At 42.1% G+C, this 19,694-nt stretch overlaps 2 protein-coding genes across 6 annotated transcripts; one reads left to right on the top strand and one right to left on the bottom strand.

Annotated features, from left to right (window-relative positions):
• Positions 1–15,088, bottom strand: mfsd11 (major facilitator superfamily domain containing 11). 3 transcript variants are annotated; one of them, XR_013791454.1, is made up of 15 exons: positions 14,889–15,088; positions 14,098–14,261; positions 13,595–13,650; positions 12,696–12,803; positions 12,405–12,484; positions 11,662–11,758; positions 11,497–11,555; positions 11,031–11,190; positions 7,068–7,111; positions 6,708–6,773; positions 6,070–6,195; positions 4,978–5,152; positions 3,870–4,005; positions 1,152–2,240; positions 1–1,100 (listed from the first exon to the last, which is right to left on the bottom strand). XR_013791454.1 is itself a non-coding variant. In XM_079519426.1 (14 exons), the coding sequence occupies exons 2-14, from the start codon at positions 14,191–14,193 to the stop codon at positions 2,079–2,081; spliced, it is 1,365 nt and encodes a 454-aa protein (XP_079375552.1). In that variant the 5' UTR covers positions 14,194–14,261; positions 14,889–15,088; the 3' UTR covers positions 1–2,078. The 3 variants fall into 3 exon arrangements, 2 of the variants coding, with proteins under 2 accessions (XP_079375552.1, XP_079375553.1); XM_079519426.1 differs by having other exon boundaries at positions 1–2,240; XM_079519427.1 differs by having other exon boundaries at positions 1–2,240; positions 14,098–14,257.
• A 792-nt stretch (positions 15,089–15,880) lies between these two features.
• Positions 15,881–19,480, top strand: srsf2b (serine and arginine rich splicing factor 2b). 3 transcript variants are annotated; one of them, XR_013791596.1, is made up of 5 exons: positions 15,881–16,142; positions 16,329–16,746; positions 17,274–17,550; positions 18,063–18,317; positions 18,744–19,480. XR_013791596.1 is itself a non-coding variant. In XM_079521067.1 (4 exons), the coding sequence occupies exons 2-3, from the start codon at positions 16,334–16,336 to the stop codon at positions 17,533–17,535; spliced, it is 627 nt and encodes a 208-aa protein (XP_079377193.1). In that variant the 5' UTR covers positions 15,881–16,142; positions 16,329–16,333; the 3' UTR covers positions 17,536–17,550; positions 18,744–19,480. The 3 variants fall into 3 exon arrangements, 2 of the variants coding, with proteins under 2 accessions (XP_079377193.1, XP_079377192.1); XM_079521067.1 differs by lacking the exon at positions 18,063–18,317 and having other exon boundaries at positions 16,329–16,698; XM_079521066.1 differs by lacking the exon at positions 18,063–18,317.
• Positions 19,481–19,694: the final 214 nt, after the last annotated feature.

Below are 19,694 nucleotides of genomic sequence, written 5' to 3'. Positions count from 1 at the left end.
TTCAAGTATAAAAATCACCTTTATTGTACATTGGTAATTCCCTTGATATCCTAGAGATACTAGATTGCATGTGACCCAGTCGCAACACAATCTAAAAGGCTATAATGTAAACCATGAACAAACCAGCCTTCTCAATGCTCCGTCTTCCCACAATAGATTAGCTACACAGTGTGTGATTCATCAACTGCATAAATAACAGAAAATAAAAATACAGCATGGCGAGATCCTTTGTCCAGGCCCCGATTTATGCTTTGTCGTGCGACATCCGACAAAGACAACTTCGCGAAGGTCCACTTCATACCAATGTGTTTGCTTTGTGTCTGAATGGTATCAAATGACTGTGAAAATCAACGTACACAGTACACACCATTCAGAGCTGTACCATGCGTGTACCATGCGACCGTGTTTCCCCTCCAGGCTTCTCTCTGAGGGGTTTGGGAGGTGGGGAGAAGAAAACAGGATATGGACTAGATAGAAGATGATGTTCAGTTCTACATGCACAATCCAAACAGTGTCAAGTTAGTATATTCACCGCACACCCAAATGCTGCCATCGACCTCTTTACAACATGAGGAGGTCACATGGGATCCAAAGGCAGGCACCATCGTCCAAACTAGGAGCTCCCAGCTGGATTGGATCTTCTAGATTACAGTCAAAGCATAGAGTTTGACAAACTTTGACGAAAACACAAAGACAAACATTTACAGCATAGTCCTTCATCAGTTGGGGTTCACAGATCCATAGATTTCCCTTTAAACTATTAATGTAATTTGATGCCGTGTCTTGTAATACATAGATTTATACGGGAAGGCGGCAGCCCTATGTATGTCCACACGTTTTTCTCTTCTTTTCTTTTTTTCTCAGCTGATAAAAATGGCAGACATGAACGGTCGCTTGGCACCTCATCGTGCTCCTGCCGTTCCCAGCATAGTGTAGATAAATGGACCTCACATTGAAAATAATTCAAACCATACGATGTTCTCAGCAGAAAAAGGCGTGTTGCTGGATGCAACCCATGATAAACGCCACAGGACGTGACGAAATCAATGATAAAATCTGTCTGTAACCATTTTGCATCACATTATTTATATAGTTGAAGCCTCACTAAAGAATCTATCTCGTTCTGAATAAGAACGTTGTTGGTTCTTCACCGCATCATTTTCTCTTGGATCTACTCATGACAGAGACAAACAGCTCAAAAACATATATTTTGGGGCGACTTAATCGCATGAAAATAATGCCCACGCAGCATACAAAGACCTTTACAATATGTGCTTATAATTTAAGGAGGAGAAAGGGGATGTAAATTTGGGACACATTGACAGCCCCAGTACAGGGGACTGTCAAATGTCAATGTGTCCCAAATTTACTCCAACTGAAGTAGTGTCCCTACAAAGCGGCGTTTCTTGCTGAGATCGGCACATTTTTGTTGGCATCATCGCACTATAGCCTATAATAATAAGCAATAAAAGCGGAGTTTTTTTTATTGCACGCAGGTGACCTCAATATGATACCATCTGAATGTCTACAGTGACAAAACAAAAGGAGGCACGAAGTTTCATTTACAATAGCCGTGGCAATAAATATCACTGTCCCCAAACGGTGTCCATTCATTGAACTCTGAAGGCAACAAACAAACAAACAAACAAACAAACAAACAAAAACGGATCCTAGTGATTTATGGAGCTAGAAGAAGGCTGTGGGGGAAACAAATCAAATAGCAGAGATGCCGTTGAGTGGAGGTGTGTGGACTGGAGAACCCAGGCAGGTCCAGGTCCAGGTGTGTGGAGTGAGGGTCAAGGCGGGTCCAGACAGAGATGCAGGTCTTCACCCAGGGTGGAGCTGTCCTCCTCACCAGTCAATGCTATCAAAAGTCAGGTCTGGTGACCACCAGGCAGGGGGTCCAATTGCCCCATCGTAGGGGCTTGTATCTCCAAGTGAGTTAAATTAACGCTGGGGGGTCCCAGAGATCAAATAAAATAGCATCAAATATCCTCAAAATTAAAAAAGAAAAGGCTTGAATCACTGGCCACCGCCACTCCCTCCTCCTGGTCCCACTAGTGCCACAACATGGCTGGTTAGATGCTGTCGTAGTCCGAGTCCCGCCGGCCGGCCTCCACCACCCACTCAGCCACGAAGAAGGATAGCGAGCCCAGGAAGCCCACCAGCACCAGGATGAGCAGCTGCCAGTGGAGCAGCAAGTAGTTGCTGTAGCCGAACGCCAGCGCCGCCATGATGGACTGTGTGGACAACATAAAACACCATTTACAATTTACATTACATTTATAGCTAAAGACGACTTTTACACCTGTTTCCCCCAATGGCTCCCCCTGCCGAAGACGACTTTGATGAATTGAACATGGTGGACCCTGTTGTAAACAAGTGTAATGCTTAATTGGGTCGTCCACTCACAGTTAACAGCCTTTGTATTGAGTTTGTGCTTGAAATGTACTGTAATTCTGCAAACTGTTAATAAAATTTTCAATCAATCAATCAAAAACTTTGACGACTTTTTGGTGTTTCTATTAGTTCATTTTGAGGTCGCTGATAGCCACCGTCTAGGAGCGTCTCTGTCGCCAGGAAAAGCTCGGCTCGGCTGTGGCCCATCAATGAAATGATTCCCCCTCGTCCACTGCCATACTTTATGTCGCAAGCACATGCACAGTCGTTCGCGCATACACATATTGGAAATAAATAATTAATTATTAACCCACACAACAAATCACGTTTAATTCTCTTTACTTATAGTGTTGTCATAATGCATTGACCCGTATAACCTTTAGTTCATTCCCCTCTAGGCAGCTTGACAAGTGGGCGCAAGTAGTTGCCTTGACAGACAGACTCATTTAGCCAATCACAGTGCGCTAGTAGTCTGCTCCTCATGCTTGAAAGATACCGCACAAAAAAACAAGGTCCGTTTAGTTTCTAGTTTCTACTTTCTATGTGAGCGAGCTATGTCGGATATACAGTATGTCACAGTCTATAGGTCCTTTCAAACGGGCAGTGACTTAATGCGGCTATAGTTCATTTTCAATGAGGCCTGCGTTTTCTTTTCTGTATGCACGGAGAAGTCGAGGGGCAACAACGCAAGCGTATTTACTTGGGTGCGGTCCTGTGAAATTGTCGTGCACGTGCTCGTTTCGTGTCACACGCCCACGACTCACCAGACCTGGATTCTGTTTAGCTTTTTTTTAATGCTTGCGTTGTCACGCCCCTCTTGAGCAGACCTGTCATTGATCCAGGCGACAACGTGTGTGTTAATCACTGCCCGTTTGAAAAGACCTTATATCTGAAATAATTGCACTTCGAGCTGTTCTTGTTTCTGTGGAAACCTTTGAACTTGTTGCGTCAAGGGAAGCCATTGTATGGAGTACCAGACAGTGGCCTTGTGGTTAAGAGTGTCCGCCCTGAAACTGGGAGGTCGGGCGGGGTTCGATCCCCGACCGGGACATACCAAAGTGTTTGGCACTCAGCATCAATGGGTTGGATTGTGGGGTCAAATCAACTGATCAAATGATTCCCAATCGCGGCACGGCTGTGGCTCACCGCTCCAAGAGATGGGTCAAATGCGGAGAACAAATTTCACTGCGGTAACGTGTGTGACAAATCGTACGACTTTGAACTTTGACAGTACCGCAGCACGTATGTTACATCACCATATACACAAGGACCAATCAGAGGCTGCTTTTCACTGTTGTACGGCACAGCAGTTGAAACGCAGTCACTGATTGGCCCCGATCATTTTCTGATTTCTCCAGCTTCCGCATACTCTCTCTGCCTATGGGCCGAAGTCCAGACTCATACCTGGAAGGAAGCGTCAGTGAATCCACGTTATGTGTATGGCCTAAGCCAGACTAGTGAAAGCGTACCTGAATGAACTTGAAGACGGCGAAGGCTGGAGCGCTCTCCTCACGCCACACGAAGCCGATGATGCTGAGCAGCTGTGTGTTGAAACAGCTGTCTCCCAGACCCAACAGGAAGCTGCACAGCAACGCCACCGGCACACTGATGCACGCACACGCACACACACACATACACACAGGGTTGTTCAACGTTTTTTAGGCCAAGGACCTCTTAGCTGAGAGAGATGAAGCTTTCTTTCTTATGACATGTGATGTATTATAAATATTTCACAAAAAAATGTTGACACAGAAAAAACAGGGGGTTTACAAACCGGCCAAATCAGTCTCAAATCGAACTCAGGGATTTCTATAGGCAACCGTTGCTAACTACAAACTGCTCATGACGGAGCGTTCCGCCAATTAAAATCCAACTGTCTGTTTTTTGCTTGGCCTTTCCTTCTTCAGCGATCCTAGACCGGTTTCGCGCATGCGCACTGCCGTTCACTTCTTGTATACAGGCTGACTAAAAAGCTGAATAACTCTAAATCTACATGGTTTTGACAAAATGCGCAATGTTCGGAGGTCTTTTCTGATCATCCGGTGATCCCGATTGAAACATTGGCGTTTTCTAGAGCAAGGATAGCCTCATTTTACGCCAAATATTTTGCATCTAAAATGGACCACAAAATGGCCACAAACGGACGTGCATCACACTAAAACCAAGTACATCTGGGTCAGCAGTCAAGCGTTGGCTCTTGCGTCCACCAGGTGGCAGTGATACGGTTAAGAGTTGTCTTATTCAAAAACATGGAATCCGTGATCATAAATATAAATCATGTGCTGCTGAATGAATAATATCATCTGATGTGAGTGACTGCTAATCAAGGCTGAGTCATGTCATGTTTATTTGTGTATGGAAAAAGAGAGATATCGCCTCCGTTGGGTGGAAACCTAATACTGTATGTCCAAAAATGTTACTTTTCAGGATTCAAATTCCAAAAATAGCAAGTAACCATATCTACACACACACTCACACACTCACACACTCACACACACAGTGTGGGGTCCTACATACCTGGGGTGATGTAGGCCTTGATGGGAGCGTGGGGGGTCAGTGTCAGTGGGTCTTACATACCTGGGGGTGATGTAGGCCTGCAGAGAGGTGCCCTCCTCGGGGGCGATGGGCGCGTCGCTGGCGATGTTCAGGAAGATGAGGTAGAAGGCCACGAAGTGCACGATGAGCCCCAGCAGCACCACAGGGTTCCTGCCGAACCGGTTGCACTTGTTCAGCATCCCGAACACGCCCCCTCCTAGTGGCCACGCGGGGACAAGCACCCAAGCCCAGTGTTAATTTTGCCGACTAAACCGAAAAATGTTTCATGGACAAAAACAAAATAAAAAACTATAACTAAATATATACAGACAATTTCATCAACAAAATACTAAAATGTAATAGGGAGGGACTAGTGGAGAAGAGATCCAGTAGTACTAAGAGAAGTCATTTTATGCTTGGTTGTGTGCAGGTGTCACTCTCCAACATTAGACCACAATCTCACAACGTTGTGAGCTTGTAGATCTGCTATTTTCAGCACACAGAAGACTATATAAATCAGGCATTTCAACGACATCACGGCCGGCCAAAATACATTTTAGTCGACTACATCAACTGCAGATTCGGTCGACTAAAATCGTATGGTATTTAGTCAATTAAACTAGACTAAAACAAAAGAAATTCAGGTGACTAAAATAGACTCGCTAAAACTACATAAAGATGTTGCTGTCAAATTCAACACTACACTCAACCCCACAGAAAACAACAACTAACCTCAAACAGTGAGCTTGTCTTGTGACATTCCCTCTCTAAATGACACTCGGAGCGTTTCCTTGTGTCAGTCACATCTCTGCCCTGCCGCTCTGCATGTGACACGTTGTAAACAGGTGGAACGTCACTATAGTACATTTGCTCAAGTGCTGTGCTTTTACTTTGCAGAAGAAGAAGAACCACTTCTTCCACCCCTGGTTAATGGTTATAAAGACTCATCCATGATGTTATGTAGTAGTGTAGTGTATTGATATCTGGCTTTATAGTTATGTACAGTATTGTTGTGATGTCTTGTTGTTTGTGTTTTTTTTCTTTCTTTTAGGACCACAATGGAAATAAGCCGAAAGGCTTTCTTGTGTTTTCATCCTCTGTGATGCCTTGACTTGTAGGCCAGGAAGTACTCACCCAAGATCTCCCCTAAGCCAATGAAAATGCCAGAGACTCCGATCAGGCTCTTGGCGTCTTGGCCAAACTGCGTCATGGCTCCGATGCACGTCCCGTACACCCCGCTGAAAAATGTCAGCTCCAGACCTGCTCAGTGGAAGAGAGAGAGAGAGAGAGAGAGAGAGAGAGAGAGAGAGAGAGAGAGAGAGAGAGAGAGAGAGAGAGAGTGAGCAAAGGTCCCAAATCGACACAGCACAAAAACTAGGGCAAAGTCAGGCAAAGTCCTAATCTGTGATTTGTGAAACGGTGAAAGAAGTCCCTCCACACTACTGCTGTGATTCCAATTAACACAATATGCAGAATGATATGTCAACTGGTGACAGGTTGAGGCGTTAAACTACAGGCTTTTATGAAATATCAAAGACCATTAGGGTTTTATGGCAGATGCTTCTGAACATGAATATTATTGCTAGTTTAACCTTATAAAATAACTAATAACCAAAAAGGTCTGATCTAAAAGCTCACAACACGTCAAGACGCGCTGTGAGCTGGTAGGCCAATACACAGGTCCATTTGGTTACATTTCGTTCACTCTCAGAGTTATAAATGAACACAGTACATTTGACAGTGTAGTACGAGCTGTGTTCATGTGGACCAACCTGTGTACGCTATAGAGATGCTGAGCAGAAGCATCTCCTTGGTGACCAACACTCTACAGGCTTGGACTGATGAGAGAGAGAGAGAGATTGATTAAAAAATGTCACAAAATGAGGTTTCAATTAAGCATAGGGCTGCAACTAACGATCATTTTCCTAGCGATTATGCTGTAGATTACTTTTTTGTGTTTCACTATTTGTGTTAGGGGTGCAATTGATTTAATTGATGATAAAAAACAATAATAATAATAATGTATTAATAATAATTTATTATCATCATCATCATCATCATCATCAATTAAATCAATTGACAAGTGACAGAAAGAGGTTTCAATGAAGCAGTCAGATATGGGTTGAACTCACCAAAAGCATTCGTAGCCTTGGTGCACAGGCTTACACTGGGTGTTCTGAAAAGATGAGGAGGAAGTGGTTATTCTTTATAAACTTCTGACAGTATGGGCAGCACTGTGAGAAGCACAACAGGTCTGTCAGATATTTCTTTAGATAACACAGAAAGAGTTTTTATTTTGAGCGGACAGCATCTACCACAAGCATATGGGAGGTCCACGCTATTTCAACTAGGCTACTTGTGCTAATAATGCAGATGACCCGCCATTCGAGCACATCAACGGTTGATATATTTGAACATTGTGGGTCAATAAACCGTTGATAAATGTGCTTAGTAACAAGTGCTCTGGACATATGCAAAGGACTCCTCTGTTTAAAAAGAAAATGCTTTCCTGTGAACCATATGCAGTTAAACATGCCTGTATTTTGACCTCTGCCCCTGGCTCTTTTCCAGGAACTATTTCATTTAGCAACATCCAAACCTCTGGGTAGGAGTAATAAACAATGCCAACGCAAATTATGTCAAGAAACTGCCTCTATTTCACCTATACAGTCCAACAAAAACACCGAAAAATAGGCCATTTAGATAATCAATATCGATTCATTTCACATTTTCTATACTTTCCTGAACTAATGGTGACATAGTTCCTATTGGATATTGAAGTAGTCTATTTTCAGAACTTTACAACAACAATTTCTACAATAATATATAAGTATAATTAAGTCAAGGCATGATAGCACAGTCACAATATAGGCTACAGATGTAAATATATTTATGACACAGTAAAATGTCGAAAATGAGTGCTATTCCCCTTTAAGTATGTCAAGGCTAAATTCATACATTTAATAAACCTTACAAATACAAACATTATTGTTTGTAGGCTACCCAGTAGCCTACCCATATGATTAGATGAATGTGCAACATTGTTTCCATCTTCCAAGCATATTCCTGCCAAAATGGAGATCTTAAATTGTTGAAAATGTCTTTAAACCTCTGATTCCACTCATTTCCTTGTATAATCTGAATGATTTATCCCATTTATCCTATATATAATCTAGATTCATTCAACCTTATCTTCCTGAATTAAAGTGTGTGTGTGTGTGTGTGTGTGTGTGGCTGAATGGTTATATAAGGTCACTTGTAATTTCTCACATGCTAATGTATAAACTAGCAGTAGCCATATCATCATCGTTGTTGGGCTGCCTTTGAAGCGCCTTTGAAGCGCAAACATTATCCACAAACGACCCCCCTCAATGCTGCATAGAGAGAGAGACGCTCTACTCCTTACTTACAAGGGTTTCACCGGATTTTACTGTTAAATAAATAAATAATTAGCCGTGACTGTGCACGTCTGTAGGAACCGATAGTTAGATCCGAAATTGCATTAGGCCTACTGTAATGGGTGCCACGGAAAGTACAGACTTTCTGACATTGCGGGGTCAGGGGTGAGCCCTGACCCCGCAATGTCAGAAAGTGAAGACAACTCACCGGGGTGAGTTGTCTGGACTTTCGGGGTGAGCTGTCCGTACTTTCTCGCCCAACTCGCCCCAGCGGAAAGTACAGACAACTCACCCCGACATGTCAGAAAGTGAAGACAACTCACCGGGGTGAGTTGTCCAGTATTCGTTATAAAGATATGTTCGTTGTTGATTTATTTGCACTTGAACAGCTGAAGCACTCTGTACTAGTGCAACATTGTTGTGGAAAAAAACATTCCATCACACTGAGAGAACTTGTTTCTATTATTTTAAACCCAAAAATGTACATTTAGACATTTAGAGAGACAGTAGGTGTCAAATGTCAAGACTGTACGTTCTTTATATCCCCAGACAAGACACACCGAAACTAAAACATGCATTGCATTGAAAAAAACTTGCTTTGGCTCATTCATTTTCGACTACTTCTCTCAGTTTATACACAAAGGAGATTATGCAAGTGATCTCTATGCAAAGCGGGTAGCTATCTTCAATTGTCCTGTAGCCTACAATGCCAATCAGCAGTTGATGGGTTTCACCTGGGGTTGTTGTGGCATTCAGTGTGAAAGGGCCATTCAGACAGAAGAGAGACAGCGCTCAGATAGACAAGACAAGAGTGGCCAATACACAAAGTGTAGCATAATGAGGGTAGCCAGACTGAATCATGGGGGGGATACTTATTCACCAGAAACCCCATACCAACCGGCAGTGTTTTCACATCACCTTAAGTTATGGTATCACTTCTGCTCACCTGGAACCTTGGAATTGCATTGGTAGCTTCCTTGTTTATGACTGTTAAAGTGTCTGTTTTATATCTGGTTTTATTGTGTCCTAAATATAATTGCCGTCGTGGACTCATGGAATAAAGCAAAAATAAAACCTCATGACTGAAACATTTAAAGTCAAAAAGCATGAAAGTAGTCACCCCACACACACTAGTGCTCCGTTTCCTAAACAATGACCACTATGTAGAATTATCCTAATCCTAATGTTCTTGCTGTTGGACCAAGCAGGACACACATTGGAAAGTGTTTCATTACACTTGTAAGTGTTTATCCTGGGTTTTATTATGATTAGGCCTACTTGTAATTCTTTTACCAAAATCAAATCAAAATCAAATCAGATGAAGAAATTACAGGCTTTAACCTTAGCTTTTATGAAATATCCGATACAATTAGGGTTTTATGGAAGATGCATCTGAACATGCATTATATTGTTAGTTTGTCCACCTGAAAAATAACTGAAAATCTACAAGCTCACAAGTCAGCGCAACGTGTTGTGAGCTTGTAGGTCGGCTATTTTCGGCGTGGGACAAATAACTGAAATCAGTCTGTTTGACTGAAAACTTGATTCCACGTGGACTGATAAAATCGCTATGTGTTGAGCTTGTAGATCGGCCATTTTTGTTATTTGTGAAAGTGGTTAAGTATGTCTGTAGATTTTAATACTGAACCAATGAAAAGTATTAACAGCAGCCTTTGACTATATAATAATAACTACATTGGAACGCATGTGCTTTTTTCCATTTTCACAAAAGTAACAGTTTTGGACATATCCACCCGACAGTGACGATATAGGTTTGTACCTCAACAGAGGTGATACTAGGTGCCCAAAGGTAGGTCTGGTGAGTAGAGTAGAGTGGAGCGCTGTTACTGTGCAGAGTTCTCAAACCAATCTATGCTATGGTTGAACTGTAGCTCTGACACTGCAGTTCCACATGGGAAGTGAGACAGCGAAAATGTGCTGGTTGCAGATAAAAGTGGCATTTTAAATTAAAACTACAGCCCGTGCTCTTTGTGGGGCCAGTGGGAAGTCTGGAAACCCAGCATAAGGACATTTATAAATGGCTCTTTTCGAATACAAAGAACAAAAATAACTGCGCCATTCTGTGATTGTTTCTGGATTTGGGCCCTCCTCTGGAGGTGGTACTAACCCTGAGTTTTTGGGAACCAACAACTCCAAACTTGTTACTTCTACAAGTGCATTGTGAGCTTGTAGATTTTTTTTTATGTCGTACCTACCCCTTCAGGGCTGGTTTCTGACTGGTTATAATCGAAACATAAACAAAAGAACATCCCTGACCTTCACCGGTTCTGTGAGTTTCAGGTTATCCAAGGTTCTGGGTTTACCATTCATCAGGGGTTCTCACATTTGTTCATGACTGGGGACACCCACATACAGTATTTGTCTGTGAACCCCCATCTGAAAATATTTTGTGCCAGCCTGCCAGGTACCTCCATATAAGATTTGTGCTCTTAAACTGATTATTATTATAATTAATTCATTAATTCATTTTTATTTTTTTTACAAATGTCTCACATTTTTTCAAGATGCTTTTTGAAAATAGCAGATCTACAAGCTATTTTCAAATAGGGTAAAAGTTGTTAAAATGGATGCCATTCTAACTCATTTTACTGGGGACCCCTGGGGGAGGGGGGGGGGTCCACTCCACTGGCCTGGATTGTCCAAAGGAGCCATTAGACGAGACAGAGGTTCACTCACTGCACTGTCGAGGCACTCTCCGACAGCTCAACCTGGAGGGCCGGGTCTGACGTTTCCACAGACGTGGAGTCAGGGTCCGGCTTCCGGATGAGGAAGAATAGGAAGCAGCCGACCAGGCTGACGACCGTGAGCGAGATGAACACAGTCCGCCGTTCGCTGTCTGATGCGTGCACGCACACCACACACACACACACACACACACACACACACGTCAGAAACTTAAAAATGGCATTTCCTAAGGGAACACAGCTATAGAGGAAATGTTCTGCAACATCTATGAATAGCAATGACAAAGACCTCATGATCTACCATTGTGTTGTTTATTACTGTTCAACGACCATAATACAATTACAATACATCCATCCAATGAGATACATTTCAATTGCCTGGCGTACAGTACACTGACAATAAAGTAATCTTCTCCATCCAACCATATAAAATCTATGATTAACCAACAGCTAAATACCTGTTATGTGAGTTTGATGGCGCCATGCAAAGTATATATAGAGGTTTCCAAAGAATAAGCTGCAGAGAGACATGGACATATTCAACAGAAGAAGAGTACTGCATTACACAAAACGGCACAAAATGCAGCTAGAAGAGTCAATAACGGCAAGTAAACCATAGTCACCTGAACTGCAGTAAGGACCAAAATATGCCACTGTTCCTGCCGATGGTCGTATCACTGGAGTTGACAGCCAGCACATATCCCTGAGCCGTCCACAACACTAGATGTGTAGATCACACAGATCAGAGGACATTTAAAAACACTTAAACAATAATATATTCTTTGTTGACCGGGGTCCCCCAAGGTCTCTTCACTGAAAATAAGATGATCTACAATCAGATTTATAAGCGCCTCTTATAAATGTTCCATCTGGTCCAAACAATATTTTTCCTAGAAATTATGAATATGGCTTTTGTTAATATTCTTGTTTAAGTTGTTTATTTTCCTGGTATACTGTGCAATGTGTGCATACATCATTTTTCCTTTCTTTTCTGTATGTGTGTGCCCTACTATTATGCAGATGCAGTTTGTTTTGAAACAGAAGGTGCCTGGAGAATGCCACTTCTCAAGCCTGTGGACTAGGGTTTATTTTTTTGAGTGGTGTCCTACAACTGGCTTTGTTAGTTTGTCTGTCTGTCTGTTCGTACCAAAAAACGAGCATGGTTGCTATGGTCACCCAGTTCACACGGGTGTGATTTCATTACGTCAGACATTACGTCAGACCACAGCTGATCATTCTATATAAGACCTTACACCACTCAGTTCACACAGGTGTGATTTTTTCATTTACATTTTACTTGCAAATTGTTCTACAATTTCAATTGACATGTGAGACAAACGTGATATTGCAACACTTTCATATTTACCTGCTGCTGCAACCCCAACGAGTACAGAGGCTGTATAAAAGGTCCATGTATATGGATGTATGAACATGGCGATGTAGCCACTGCAGGGGTGGGGTGGGGGGGTGGTGGGGACAACATTCAGAAGCCATTAGGAGACTGGGCAAACTGGAACATCTAGTATATTAAACTGAAAGACAAGCAACGTGTGTGTGTGTGTGTGTGTGTGTGTGTGTGTGTGTGTGTGTGTGTGTGTGTGTGTGTGTGTGTGTGTGTGTGTGTGTGTGTGTGTGTGTGTGTGTGTGTATTTTTTACCTGTATAAAAGTCCACTAAAGAACATGGACAGTTGTGGTCCTATGACTGCGACCACTGATGGAGCGATCATATTGGATGCAGAGAAAACGCCATAGATGATGGACATGCTACAAGTATCACAGGACAGGACGGTTAGGCTGGATGCTGATGGAAAGAGTCCATTTGTACAACATCCGTTTTGTTGTTAGAGATGACCAGAGCACCTCAGGGGTCTATACTGTTTCCCTCTACACTACATATCTTTGGCAGAAATAGCCAATCTTGATCGTCTAATTGTGACCGAACGTTCACCCCATAATGGGAATGCTATCTCATAATCTCACAAATGTTGCCTGATAAAAATAACTACTAGCCCATTTTAACTATCGTCTTATACTCCATGGCTAAAAAACAACACTAGAAACAATTGATTGATTGAAGTATGTATTAACAGTTTGCAGAATGGGTGCATTTCACATGAGAGCACAACTCAAAGGTATTAAACAAGCTATTAAACACAAACACAATCATGTAGGATTCAAATTGCTTATATACTCAATTTGTAACATTTTTGCTATAAAAAAAAACATTTTGGGGTCCTGAAAATGACTCTATGCCTCAAAAAACCTATGAGTTTATTTCATGTGCTACCTTATTTCACTGGAATGCAGGGAGCTGAGAGTAAGCTTTGTTACCTAAACTGATTAGCTATGATTCATTTATCCTTCTAATGTCATTTGCCTCTACATTCGATTAAGCTTCCTTAGATGTGCGACCAGGTGAGGAATCTATCCGTGCAACTAATATATGTCACCAGATCAGAACTGATCTCATAAGCAACAAGCAAGGCCATCTGCTATATGCATACAATATACGTTTATAATAATGTAAAACGCTCAACATTCTTGTCATAAACTACCTTGTATATCCACTGCCCTGGAACTCTGAGCTGTTGAAGCTCTTCAACACCGTTTGCTGGGAAGACAAAGTAAATTGACAGTTATGCCTGGTTTATACTTCACTGTGCGCCGATGTCGTGTGCCGGAAATAGCTGACCTTGTTGGTTGACACCGTCGTAAAACAAAGTAACAAATTAGGCATTACAGTTTGAATGATGAGGTTCTATGTAATCAATATGATCAGAAGAGGTTCTAATCAATATGATAAGGATTGGTTGATGAGGTGGTTGTGTGTAAACAATATGATCAGGATTAAATTAAGAGCTTCTACTGTATGTACGGTATATGAGGTCCCATGTAATCGACACAATGAAGAATACATGATGAGGTTGCGTGTAATCAATATGATCAGGATTAATTGATGTTGTGCTGATCAATACGATCAGGCCTACATCAAGCAGTTCTGCGCAATCAATATGATCAGGATGTAATCGTGTATAATCAATGAGATCCAGTTAATTACCTCTATGTTGCCACATGTTTGAAAGGCAGTGAACATGAACATAAAGCCAAATCCCAGGATGATGATGTTCAACAGTGATTTCCCCTCGGGAGACATGGTGACGTATGTAGTGTGTCAGCAAGTCAAGTGTCTTCCAAAAATAATTTAATCAGCGTCAACTCTTCCTGCCGGAACAGACAAAAAAACACGTTAATATGTATAACCAACTCCAATGTTTTTGTCACATCACTAGCTCTGCTCAAACTAGGTGAGCTTCTTTAGTGCAAGCCCAAGTCACCTTAATTTGTATAGCACGTCTAAAACAACACAAGTTGCTTTCCAGTCAGGAGAAAACTACATCAATGACACAGAGAGCTCAAAACATAAGACACAAATAGGCAAACATAAGATAACACGTTAAAGATAGCAAACACATTAACAACTACAATTATCAAAAGCAGCTGCCTTTTAAATAGGCTGCAGTATAATACCAAAGTAGTATAAGTAAACAGAAATACATGTCAAAACAAATATCATGTCAAAGTGTGTGACAGAGTTCCTGATTATCTTGTGCAAAAAAAAGACAAATCAAACAGCAGCAGATAAAATATCCATACAAAAATGTATGGAATGTATTAATCTATAGCATGGACACAAATAGGACACAAAGTAACTAAAGTAGAGGACTACAATAATTAATCCACAAGTTATCAGCAATGCAGTGGAATCCCTTACATGTACACGGTTTGATATTTGATCACAAGAAGTGATTTAATTATTGCAATATTGTTTGTTTGCGTTATTAAACTCACCTTTTGTCTTATAAATGTAGTTCAACCCTGCGGGCTGCGGCTGCTATTGTTTGTGACAGCTCATAGCGACCTCGTCGGTAGTTGAATAAGATATAATAAATATGTTATAATAATAATAATAATCCATGGGCAGAAACAACACTTTTCCGTTAAGAGTAGGACAACAAATGAAGTAGTCTTGTTATTTCCAGCTCCAGGAATGAGACAGTAAAAAAAAGTCATGTGAATAAACATGTCAGCTGACGGGCTACGTCACTAGAACTGAAAATAGCAGATCTGCAAGCTCACAGCGCGCCGCGTCCGCGACGCGCTGTGAGTTTGCAGATCTGCTATATTCGAGGTGCGCGACACCGCCATACGACGAAGTCCCTAAAACCTTCTTCTTCCGCTTTCTCCCTTTTAGCAGACTTACAAATCATACGGATGCCCTTTCACAGGCAGAGCAGCGCCTTAGGCCCATCCCAATCGATAAAGATCGAAGAAAGAGAAACGAAGCGGGTGACGACAACAAACATCCGGTAGAAGGAGTTTTTACTTTAATAAAAGTAAAATACCATGCAAAAATATAGCCCTGGTCCAGAGAGAGAAGCACTGGACCAGAGTCTCTGTAAGCACTGGACCAGGGCTAGCAAAAATACAACCAGTGAAAGGCCTTTATTCATGTTTTTTATTCCAGTAAAGGTATAATAGCATTGGCATCGATATCATATACTTACAACAGAACCAACGTGAAAGTACTGGTATTTCATTTATGTATTTAAAATTTGTAAAAGCTTTTAGAAAAAAAAGTCCTAGCAAGGCTGTGTGGTTAATGCATGTTTTGTGAATCTACAAAATGTTACTAACGTATTCAAATATTTTTAGTTGAGTAAAAAGGACGTAGAAGTACAAGTACCTCTAAAATACTTTTAATAATATACAGTACTTGAGTAAAAAAACTGGGGGTGGGGGCGGGTGGGAGGAGTCATGAGCAGTGAGCTATACTTGTTCCTCTTCCGGCGCATGGCGGAGGGCTGGTTGGTCGACGGTATAAAACCTTAAAGAAACCCAAACAATAAAACACATCTTTTCGCTCCATTTCGACGAAGCAACTCGATAGATTTTTCACTCGGAACGACCGACGACGGCGAGAACACGAAAAACACGGAACTTTGCACGCACACGGCCCATTTTTCCCCTCCTAATCCGTTAACAGGGCGCGTGGTGGTGTTTGATCCGCCGCGCTCGAGCGAGGAGAAAACGGAGCAACAAGAGGTAAGGAGCTAAGATGCTAACGGCATTAGCATCACCCCCTTCGGAATGTCTTATCCGTAATCACGGCGATACAGCCAATATTTGGATAATATAACGTGGGATATATCGATAACTCGATGGATATATTATAGAAATAATCGAATTCGTCGTGTTTTCTTTGCGTTTTATTCTCCCCCCCCCCAACAGGCAAGATGAGTTACGGAAGGCCTCCTCCCGACGTGGAGGGCATGACGTCGCTCAAAGTGGACAATCTGACCTACCGTACGTCGCCGGAGACGCTGCGCCGGGTCTTCGAGAAGTACGGCCGGGTCGGGGACGTGTACATCCCGCGGGACCGATACACTAAGGAGAGCCGCGGCTTTGCCTTCGTGCGCTTCCACGACAAGCGCGACGCCGAGGACGCGATGGACGCCATGGACGGCGCCCTGCTCGACGGCCGCGAGCTCCGCGTGCAAATGGCGCGCTACGGCCGCCCGCCCGACTCCCACCACGGTGGCGGTGGTGGCGGTGGGGGCGGCGGAGGCGGCGGCGGCCGCCGCGGAGGACCACCGAGGAGGTATGGTGGTGGTGGAGGAGGGGGTTCTGGTGGTCGCCGAAGCAGAAGGTGAGCGTGATCCGTATGGTCATTCTCATTGTTTTGCAGGGTTTATTTTTCTTTAATTTTCATGTTTTCTTGTGTTTAAATGTTTTAATTGAAATCATCATATATTCTTTCGGATATAACATGCCGTTCTTTCCCCCCCATGTAGTGGTATTTAGAGCTATAGGTCATGTCTAAACATAGAGTATAGGGGTCATGTTCTTTGTCTCTGCAAAAGTTGACCAATGTTTAAATCTACTCAACTTGAGTAGATTTAAACATTGAGTAGATTTGCAATACTTGAGTAACTCAAGTATTGCAAATCTTCTCGAGTATTGCAATCATGATGATCTTAATGAGTCTTGTAAGAAATGTTTTCACCAATATTCAATTTAATGGACTAAGCACTGGGGGAACTTTGTTTATAAGAGTTTTATATTTAGCATATTTACCAAGATGCCATGATGTTAATTGGTTCTTTAAAAAAACAAACTGACCAGCAAGCTTTTATTTCCTATATCTAAACGGGTTTTTTTCTTCCCCCTGAACAGCCCAAGACGTAGAAGACGGAGTCGCTCCCGCAGCAGGAGCCGCTCTCGTTCCCGTTCCCGCAGCCGCTCTCGATACAGCCGCTCCAGGTCTCGCTCCTACAGCCGGTCCAAGTCCCGCTCTCCCCAGAGGAAGAAGCCTGCCGCCTCCAGGTCACGCTCCAGATCCAGGAGCCGCACTCCTCCGTCCAACAGAGCCTCCAGGTCGAGATCTAAAAGCCCGCCGCCCAAATCGCCTGGAGAGAATGGAGATGGATCCCCGTAGAACATCAACCACAGGGTGCGTATGGGGGGGAAAATGACAATATTGCAACTAATGAATGTTATGATCAGATGAGTTGGTGAATTGTGAATGATCTATTATCTTTCTAACATTAGCTACATTGTCTTGCAATCAGGGTGGGAAATTGACTCCATCAAAATTTCCAGTACATATTTTGTGTGGTTGGTTTGTCTGCTGTTTTACCAACAAATTGAGCATGCAATTCATGAACTGCCATGATCAGATTTCATTCTGCATGACAATAATTTGTAAATTTTCTAAATTTATTGATTCTACTAGCAAGTTTGTTGCAACTCTGTTAATTTCCTGCCCTGTTTGGATTTGGATTGCAGGTGGTTTTTGTTTCCATTCCTACAAATTGATATGCAAAAAAACAGTTTTGGATTTACTGTTTACATGTTCATACCAAGTGTAAGCAAGTAAAAAAAGAGAAACAAATCAGTACATGCTAAGTCTTTTTGACAAACGGTTGTGATAGTAAACCACATCTGGAATTTTCTCCTTCTAAGCTTGCGGAATCCTGTTTGCAAAAGTGGAGCTTGGAGTTTGAAGTACTGAGCTGAACTGAGGAAATATGAGCAGTTAGAAGGGGTGTGTGCTGCCCAGGGGTCGCCTGTTGCTGTTGAGGGTTTGCTATGATGGAGCAGGTTGGCGAGGCAGTCAGAATGGTGGGGTTTGGTGGTGAGGTACGTCTGTCTGCTCCACAGTGGCCTCCAGGTTAAGTCCCTGACAAGGGGCATGATGGTGGTTGTGCAAAAACCAAGGTTTGTCCAAGTCTTAAGCCATGCAAATTACATTTTTATTGCTCCCCTCCATTGTGTCAAGAGCTCACTGTGTGCTGGAAAATCACCACCAGTCTATGTAAAAATGATGCCTTTTACACATTTTACATAGGCTGGTTCTCAACACACAGATCACACTGGGGAGTGATATGTCAGATTTCCATGTCCATCTCACAGTAGACAGATGGCATTTGTGTTCAATACCAGCGAAGTACCCCTTTTATAGCCAAACGATGTAACATTGAGGTGTACTGTTTGGTGCTGTTTTTAATAGTGACTTGGAGGTCACAAATTTGGCACATTGTAGACTTAATTTGGGAAATAAAAAATAATAATTGGGGGGGAAAAAATTCTGTCGTTTACAAATATTTCCTCTTGTAACCATTGCTTTGTTTGGACATTTTGCAGATGAAGACGTCAGAACTTCAGGTCCCAGACTGCACAGAGAGGACCCCATCCGAGCAATGATTACCTAGTGTAAAAGGTTATTGTATCATCCTAGGAATGCCTCTGTCTATCTGGTGTTTATTTTGCCAACAAAGGCTCAGCTTTCATTATTATACTGTGATTAATTTCCTTTTCAAATATTCATATAATTATCTTCTAAGCTCTCCTCTCTGTGCACTTTGTAAAAGTGGCTACTTGACAGCCAATATCTTAATTTCTGGAGTATGACACATTGATGCGATCACGACATTGCTAAATTTTACCAGGTTATCCAGGCTGTATCAAATATTTCCATTCATTTTGTTTAAATTTAACTAAACATGCCACTTGTTTACTGGCTGCTTGGTGAGCTTATTTTTATTTCATTCTTCTAATCTTCCTCCCTGTATTGTTTTTTGTGCATTAGGCGCAGTTGTGTAGCAGTTCAATTTTGCTGGTTAGCTGTTAAGGTGGCGTGTTGCTCTGCTGAGTGTGCTGATGTTTCCAGTATTCTCCAGAACGGTCCTGTGACTACCTTTGGGTATGGCTGCTCCTACCCTCTGTAGGAGGTACTTTTTCCATTCTGTCAAATTGGAGGTTAAAGATCTATATTTTTTAATTCTCACAAACAGTACATCTTATTTTATGTAACTTTTCTTTCCCCTGTGGTGTATTTTTGACCACTGTGAATGCGATTAAAGTTTTTGCATTTGTTTAAACTGGTCTCATGTTTTATTACTGACCTTTCGGTTGTGACAAAGATATGTAATGGTTTGATTGATTGAAATGCTTATTAACAGTTTGCAGTACATTTCAAGCACAAACTCAATACAAAGACTGTTAACTGTGTGGACGACCCAATTAAGCATTACACTTGTTTACAAGAGGGTCCACAATGTTCAATTCATCAAAACATTTAGTGACGTACAAAGA

Source organism: Electrona antarctica (genome assembly GCF_951216825.1).
Source record: "Electrona antarctica genome assembly, chromosome: 14".
Lineage (NCBI taxonomy): Eukaryota > Metazoa > Chordata > Actinopteri > Myctophiformes > Myctophidae > Electrona > Electrona antarctica.
The sequence above is the reverse complement of the archived record's forward strand: the minus strand, read 5'-3'. Positions and strand labels throughout refer to the sequence as shown.

Bases quoted from the DNA above. Each gene is read 5' to 3' on its own strand.
- mfsd11 (XM_079519426.1), bottom strand. From the start codon at position 14,193: ATGTCTCCCGAGGGGAAATCACTGTTGAACATCATCATCCTGGGATTT. The intron at 12,485-12,695 runs GTAAAAAATACA...CCACCCCTGCAG, and splicing joins TTTAGTGGACTTTTATACAG to TGGCTACATCGCCATGTTCA. The intron at 4,006-4,977 runs GTATGTAAGACC...TGCGTGCATCAG, and splicing joins CAGGCCTACATCACCCCCAG to TGTGCCGGTGGCGTTGCTGT.
- srsf2b (XM_079521066.1), top strand. From the start codon at position 16,334: ATGAGTTACGGAAGGCCTCCTCCCGACGTGGAGGGCATGACGTCGCTC. The intron at 16,747-17,273 runs GTGAGCGTGATC...CCCCCTGAACAG, and splicing joins GGTGGTCGCCGAAGCAGAAG to CCCAAGACGTAGAAGACGGA.